Here is an 8,206-nt window from a genome sequence, read left to right on the forward strand (position 1 = left end):
AATAAAAAAAAAGAATACAACAAACAAACACAAATATTAACTGGGAAAGTACTACAAAGAAGAGATTTTAGTGCTCCAAGAACATAAGAGAGAAGGAACTGATCTAGTTAAGGATGCCTATTAGGTGAGGTAGGATATAGACTGCCTGTAAAACAAATTCATCTTCAAAGCACAGAGGTTTAACACAATGAAGTGCATCACTTACTTGGAGTATATGATTTATAAGGGTCAGCACGGTTCTCCTCCACCCAGTCATTCAGGGACCCAGGCTGACAGAGGCTCTGCCATCACAGCCCCCATCTGGAACACATGGCCTCCAAGGTCAGTGTGGGAGAAGAAAAGTAGGATAATCTCACTGAAGGTTTTCAAGGCCAAGTTCAGAAGTGGTTCACCTCACCCATGTCCACTGACCAGAATCCAGTCACCCGGTCCCAGTTGAACTGCAAAGGAAGCTGGGAAATGTCTAGGAAGAGAACAATGAAATGGCAATACAGGGCACCGTTTCTGCTGTGAAAAGTCATAAAAGGCTTTGGTGAGGAAAGAAGGGACTGACATGAGGAGCGGGTACACTGTCTCTTCAGGAAGTACTGAGGGACACACAAATAGGGGCAGAATTCTCCAGCCTCTAAATCCCTTGGTTTCTTTTTTGAGCTCAGGGGAGCTTTAACTAATCAACCCATACGTAATCTATTAATTTGGGTTATATTTTCCATTTATTTATTCTATCAATGAAAGGCATTTATGGAGTGTTTACTATGTGAAAGCTGCAGAATAAGATTCTGAACAATAATAAACATGGTATTATTATTTCCCTCAAGGATCTTCAATCTAGTTGAAAAAAGGCAAATGTGCAGAGATTATTAAGTAACAACACAATAATGACAGTATCGTTTATCAAAGGCATAAACAATACATAAGGTATTCTCTCACGGAGCAAGACAGTTGAGTGGCTTGGAGATTAGAATCAATGGCTCCTGGATGCCCTCAAGGATCAGATTCTTTATATCTTTCCCTTCTGCCGTCCTCGGGGTTGTCTGTAGTGTTCCACTTCATCTGTAGACATGATAAGAGACAGATAATGTACATTTCCATCTTGCACGTCCCTTTTTAAGAGTGAGGAGTCTTGCCTTTCCGCGTCCGTGAACCCATGGAGGAGGCCAGTCGGCCTCAGCCATGGCACCCAGCCGGAATGGCATGATCCTGAAGCCCCACTTCCACAAGGACTGGCAGCGGCACGTGGCCACGTGGTTCAACCAGCCGGCTCGCAAGATCCGCAGACGCAAGGCCCGGCAGGCCAAGGCGCGCTGCATCGCCCCGCGCCCCGCGTCCGGCCCGCTCCGGCCGGTGTTGAGATGCCCCACGGTCAGGAACCACACCAAGGTGCGCGCCGGCAGGGCCTTCAGCATGGAGGAGCTGAGGGTGGCCGGCATCCACAAAAAAGTGGCCCGGACCATTGGGATCTCGGTGGACCCAAGGCGGTGGAACAAGTGCACGGAGCCCCTGCAGGCCAACGTGCAGCGGCTCAAGGAGTACCGCTCCAAGCTCATCCTCTTCCCCAGGAAGCCCTCGGCCCCCAAGAAGGGAGACAGCTCTGCTGAAGAGCTCAAATTCGCCACCCAGCTGACCGGACCAGTCATGCCCATATGGAACGTTTACAAGAAGGAGAAAGCCAGAGTCATCACAGAGGAAGAGAAGAACTTCAAGGCGTTCGCCAGTCTCCACATGGCCCGTGCCAATGCCCGGGTCTTTGGCATCTGGGCAAAAAGGGCCAAGGAAGCTGCAGAACAGGATGTTGAAAAGAACAAATAAAGTGCTGTTGGCAACTTGTGATTTAAAAAAAAAAAAAAGAGTGAGGAGTCTTGAATCCTTCCCCTAAGTACCCTAGCAGATTCCTTTCCCACTGGATTATGTCAAAGTCAATGCCCCAGATAATCACTGGCAAAAAGATGACACCAATCCTGATTTACTCCCTGTGGCTGAGACTTGCTTCCTCAGAAAGAAGAACAAAATCAAGATTTTGTTACAAGAAAGAAAGAGAATAGTTGTCAGTCCCTAAACAAAACAGTGTCTGCCATGGAGATGATGTTAAGTGTGAAATGAGTGTTCAGACACTTATTATCACAGCAAGAGAACCCATTGCGGTGTCATCTGAATAAGCCTGGCAAAACATTGTGAAGACGGACTCTGGCGTCAGAGAGGCTTTTCAGGCAAGGAGATAGTGATCAGGAGAGAGGAACATATAAGGACTGATGGGCAATGGAAGGAAGGATTGGGTGGGGGTGGGGACATCTATGGAAGCCTAAGGAAGGCTGAGCTCAGAGACACTGAAGGTAGGGAGAGTGAGGGATCTCCACAGGCCCGTCCCCTAGTGCTAATCCTCCCTGGAATATTTCAGGATGAGAAAATTCTCTTCCAGACTCTCGAGTATTATTGGATGATTCTTTGTGGTTACCAAATGTACTCAGCTCTCCTGAGATATCTATTCACTTTCTACAATGACACCTATGATGCTTAACTTTACACGTCAACTTGGCTAGGTTCTGGTGCCCAGCTGTTTGGTCAAATACCAGTCTAGATGTTGCTGTGAGGGTGTTTTTTTTTTTTTTTTTTTTTTTTTTTTTTTTTTTTTTTTTTTTTTTTTTTTTTGCTGTACGCGGGCCTCTCACTGCTGTGGCCTCTCCCGTTGCGGAGCACAGGCTCCGGACACACAGGCTCCGCGGCCATGGCTCGCGGGCCCAGCCGCTCCGCGGCATGTGGGATCTTCCGGGATCGGGGCACGAACCCGTGTCCCCCGCATCGGCAGGCGGACTCTCAACCACTGCGCCACCAGGGAAGCCCCTGTGAGGGTGTTTTTAAAGATGTGATTAACATTGATATCCGTAGACTTTGAGTAAAGCAGATTGCCCTCCATAATGCAGGTGGGCCTCATCCAATCAGCTGAAGGCCTTAAGAGAAAAGACTGAGGTCTGCAAGAAGGAAAGAATCCTGCCTCCACACTGCCTTTGGACTCACGACTACAGCATGGACTCTTGCTAGAATTTCCAGACTGCTGGTTTGTCTTGTAGGTCTCAGACTTGTCAGCCTCCACAGTTGCATGAGGCAATTCCTTAAAGTAAATCTTTCTTTATGTGTATATGCATCCAAATCTCTCTCTCTCTCTCCATATGTATGTATGTATGTATACACACACACACACACACATATATATATATTCCACTTGTTAGGGTCTTGCTTTAGCCAGCAAAATCTCTGAGAAAACAACACTTGTCTCACCTTGATTATATGACTGTTCTCTGCCTTAAATTACCAGGAGGATGGCATGGCTTGGCCCTTGCTGGGCAATGGAGTTCCTGAGTATCAGCTGCTTCTGCCTCAGGCTTCTTCAGCATCTGGATCAAGCTCACTTGGCCTCCATCGGCAGAAGTGAAACCCCAGTTTCTGAATGAGGAAAACGACTTTGGGCTTACCAGTCCTGGGGGAGGTCATTATATCAGTGTCCACTATTCCCTGAAAGAGAAAGACTCCAAAGGTCATTTATGAATACCCTAATCCAGTCCAGGTGTTCTGGGTGCAGCCTCCAGGGGAAATAAGAAAGCTTTCGATTGTCTCTGCCTGCAGAAAGAAATTATTAGAAAAATGAGATGGTCTGAATAAAATTCACAAAAGGAGAATCAGATCCACCTGAGTGATGGGTCTCAAGTGCTGCATTAGTAACTTGACTTCTGCTCCTGTAGCAGGACCATTCTTAGAGGCGGGGCTGGTGCAGCTCCTCTGTTCAAGTCATGCAGCTGTCTCTTGGCTCCAACCCAGCTTCAAATAATCTGTCCTGTGATGCTGGGACTGTGACTCTGCAGATTACTCGTCTCCTTTGTCAACCAGTGGGAGGTGCTGGAAGGAGGAGTGTCCCAGAAGACATTTACTCTTTCCTTTTGCTCGCTGTTTTTGTGTCATCTGAGCAATGGCCTTTCACCCTGGTAGCTATAGTTGGCTCCAGTCCAGCATCTTTCTGTATTCCCAGAATGAACCTCATTGCACCCTGGAAAAGGTACCAGTTTTAGCTGGGCGGTGACCCCTCCTCAGACATCTGAGTTCCAGCTCTGCAGGGCCCTTTCCTCTAGCTTCTGAATTCTGGTACCGTCACCCTCTTCCCTTTGTTCTCCCAGCCTTAAGAGATGGTTGCTTCCTGTCGTTACTATCTCTGTGTTTAACCCATTCCTTGTATTAAACTCTCTCTGTTTAAATATCCGGCATGGTTTCTGATTTTCTGTTTGGACCCTAACTACTGACACAAATGCATGATGATACCAGCCATTAATATTAAATAACAAATTTCATTTCACACACACACACAATTTCATGCTTATCACACACCTCTCAGATTAGAGTTTGGCTTCTTTTGTAGATTTCCTATAGTGAACATTTGTTGTCCAGCAAACATGTACAACATGTATAGTCCACTTGAGAGTTATATTCTTCACTATAAGTGAGAATGTTTGAATGCTGGTTTTTAAACATTAGTCTCTGGGGAATTCCCTGGTGGTCCAGTGGTTAGGACTCAGTGCTTTCACTGCTGAAGACCAGGGTTCAGTCCTGGTTGGGGAGCTAAGATCCTGCAAGCCATGCAGTGTGGCCAAAAAACAAAACAAAACAAAACAAAAAAAACCATCAGTCTCTGACAGCCTTCCTTTGGCCATCAAGACACATCCATTCCTGGGACACTGGCAATGGGTCTCCTGCACTTGCCTAATGAGGGTCAGACCTTAAAATGTGTAATTTCACCAAGGTGATGACACCCTGATTAGCCAACCAATTCCTCCCCTGACTTTGCCTCATGTCAGTGCCAAGCACAAACCTATTTTTCTTAATGGCACCAGCAAATATCTATCTATCTATCTATCTATCTATCTATCTATCTATGTATCTATGTATCTATATATATATTTAGGCTGCATCTGGTCTTAGTTGCAGCATGCAGGATCTTTCATTGTGGTGCACAGGCTCCTCTTTGTGGCCTGTGGGCCTCTTTCTAGCTGTGGTGCGCAGGCTCCAGAGAGCATGGGCTCAGTAGTTGCAGCTCGAGGGCTCTCTAGTTGTGGTGTGTGGACTCTAGAGCACACAGGCTTAGTTGCCCTGTGGCATGTGGGATCCTAGTTCCCCAACCAGGGATCAAACCTGTGTCCCCTGCATTGGAGGTGGATTCTCAACCACTGGACCACCAGGGAAGTCCCAGCACCAGCTAATATTGAGAGACAATGGGCCCTTTCTGAACACACTATATTCCTTTTTGTAAATTTTCTCAAACGAAACTTCTCTGAAAATAATCTGAAAAGGTCTTCAACATCAAGATATAAATGACCAGTATAGCTAAACTATCTCATCTCAGGAAGTATTTTAATGTTATTTGCATTTTAAGTCACCTCTAATTGGTTTCAATCAAAGGGATCAAGCCTTGAGTTTAGAATCTCAGAATTCACTGAGCTGAGTGCCGGGAGAATTTTTCCGTGGGAAGGGGTAGGAGAGAGGTGGGTCACACTCCAGCTGCTCCTTTCTGGAAATGATGCAGACACATGCCTCAGCTACCCTTTCAGTTGGCACTGATATAAAGACACGTTCTATCGCATACAGTTCTTGACTGTCCCTTGCCACACCAGAGCTGATCTCCTTTTGACCAAGGGCACAGTGGAGCGCCCTGGGGGAGGCCACAGGGCACCTACACATCACATAACAGCCTCCTCTGTGAAGCTAAACAAATATTTGCCTCTGGCTTGCAGAGCAGATCTATGGAGCTGACTTTTCACACGTATTCGCAGTGTCTGCACCTCTGTGGTTCATGGTGATATCTGTGCCAACGTCCTGGCTGTAGCCTAGGAGTCAAGCAAGCAAGCAAGATTCAGTGGCAGTCCCGGTACGTCATAGCAGCCAGATGTCCCCAGGCATTTGCTGTGGGCTTTCATAGCCAGAGACAGCTGTGCAGAACTGGAGCTCTGGCACCTTCCATGAGTTTGCTGGGTGTAGATGTTCTCAACCCTCAGACCACAATTAAGAAATTATGCCCACCTTCCCCCCCACCAAAAAAAAGAAAAGAAATTATGCCCAACTCTGATTCATATATTCTTTTTTTTTTCAAAAGTTCAAGAGAGAATCTTCTTTTTTTAATTAATTTTTATTGGAGTATAGTTGCTTTACAATGTTGTGTTAATTTCTGCCATACAGCAAAGTGAATCAGCTATACTTATTCATATATCCCCTCCTTTCTGGATTTCCTTCCCATTTAGGTCTCCACAGAGCTTATTCACATCTTTGAGCAAGGGACATTGCCAGAGCATTATGAAATGATAACCCCAAGTAAGATTTAATAATAAGCCAAGGTTTAAAATGCATTTCATGGGAAGGTGCCAGAGAACACAAACTAAGGGGCTGGGGACTCTTCTCTGGGCTAGGTTTGCTATTCTCTGTCCATGAACTTGAGCAATTGGCTAAATCTTTTTAGACTGCCATCTCCCTGTCTGTAAGATGATGAGGTCTGGAGTTTTTTAAGGCTTCCTTACATGCTTTCTGTATTAGTTTGCTGGGGCTGTCACAACAAACTACCACAAATTGGGTGGCTTAAACAAAGGAATTTATTGTCTCATAGTTCTCGAGGTTAGAAGTCTGAGATGGAGGTGTCAGCTGGGTTGGTTCCTTCTGAGGGTTGTGTGGGAGAATCTCTTCCATGCCCTTCTTCTAGCTTCTGGTGGTTGGCTGGCAATCTTTGGCGTTCCTTGATTTTTAAATGCATCACCCCATCTCTGCTTTCATCTGTACATGGTGTTCTCCCTGTGTCCGTGTCTGTTTCTATGTCCAGGTTTTTCCCCTTTATAAGGACAGTCATATCTGGGTAGGGTCTACCCTAATGACCTCATCATTTTTTTTTGTGTGTGTGGTACGTGGGCCTCTCACTGTTGTGGCTTCTCCTGTTGCAGAGCACAGGCTCCGGACGCGCAGGCTCAGTGGCCATGGCTCACGGGCCCAGCCACTCTGTGGCATGTGGGATCTTCCCAGACCGGGGCACGAACCCGTGTCCCCTGCATCGGCAGGCAGACTCTCAACCACTGCGCCACCAGGGAAGCCCCCTAATGACCTCATCTTAACTTGATTGTCTGAAAAGACTATTTCCAAATAAAGTCACACTCATAGGTACTGGGGGTTAGGACCTCAATGCCTTTGGGGTGCTACAATTCAACACAACACTCTGACTCCAGATTCTTGTCCTGGCCACTATGGAGCTGATCCTCTCTCTGCAGTCAACCTGACGTTGGTCTTCTGCTTTGCTGTAGAAGGGAGGAAGACAGATGGAGTCATATCCTAATAACCCCTTTCCAACCGTGCAATACCAGACAAGTTACTTACTTCTCTGAGCCTCCGTTTCCTCATCTATAAGACGAGAACAATAGGTTTACTGAGAGAAGTCAGTGAGCTAAAGCAAAGAAGTACTTGGCTGACGTATGGTAAGTGCTCAACCAATGAGAGATATTATTGTTATTTATTCCTACTGAGTCAAGGAAAGGATGCGTCAGTGATTCCTAACCCTGACTGCACATTAGAATCATCTCAGGGACTTTTCAAAAACTCTTAGTGCCCAGGCCCCACTAGCGATTCTGAATCAACTGGTCTCGGATGGGGTCCAGGCACTGATATATTTAGAAGCTCCCTGGTTTATTTTATTATGCAGACAGGATTGAGAACCACTAGAATAAATGAAAGGGTGGAAAACACCAATGGAAATTCTCAATACAGTTGAAAGTCAGAAGAGGTTGACTTGGAGTTACTTATCCATATAGTCCAGGTGGTGGGAGCAGCCAGAAACAGCTCTTAGAAAACTCGTGAATGAGGTGACCTAGATTTCAGAGACGTTTCTTGTTTTGTGGTGTCCCTGTAAAATTTTTTCCAGGCTTCCCTGATGATGGAGCCCTGGGCCTTTTCTCCCACAGCAATATCCCGTCCACTTGCTCGTCCAAGGATACCTAAGAGCTGTCCTTCCCCAGTCTCCTGCCCCAGGTCTGTTAAAAAATCCCCAGTAAGAATTGATGCCAGATAACCGCTTGATGTGCTACCTTCCTCAAGGATATCTGCCCAAGTGTGCTCATCACAGAACTCAAAAAATCCTCCAGTGGGGAAATCCTGGACACCTAAGGGTAGACTTATGAAATGGGGATGGCAGAGTTCC

General features: G+C 46.3%; 1 protein-coding gene across 1 annotated transcript; it reads left to right on the forward strand.

The window, feature by feature from the left end:
- Window positions 1–1,128: 1,128 nt before the first annotated feature.
- LOC309804917 (large ribosomal subunit protein eL13-like) lies at window positions 1,129–1,825 on the forward strand. The gene has a single exon (XM_082622613.1). The coding sequence runs from the start codon at window positions 1,174–1,176 to the stop codon at window positions 1,807–1,809; it is 636 nt and encodes a 211-aa protein (XP_082478739.1). The 5' UTR covers window positions 1,129–1,173; the 3' UTR covers window positions 1,810–1,825.
- Window positions 1,826–8,206: the final 6,381 nt, after the last annotated feature.

The sequence above is a fragment of the Mesoplodon mirus genome, assembly GCF_964341445.2.
Source record: "Mesoplodon mirus genome assembly, chromosome: 5".
Taxonomy (NCBI): Eukaryota; Metazoa; Chordata; class Mammalia; order Artiodactyla; family Ziphiidae; genus Mesoplodon; species Mesoplodon mirus.

What these genes read in the sequence shown, in the direction of transcription:
- LOC309804917 (XM_082622613.1), top strand. Translation starts at nt 1,174, where the DNA reads ATGGCACCCAGCCGGAATGGCATGATCCTGAAGCCCCACTTCCACAAG.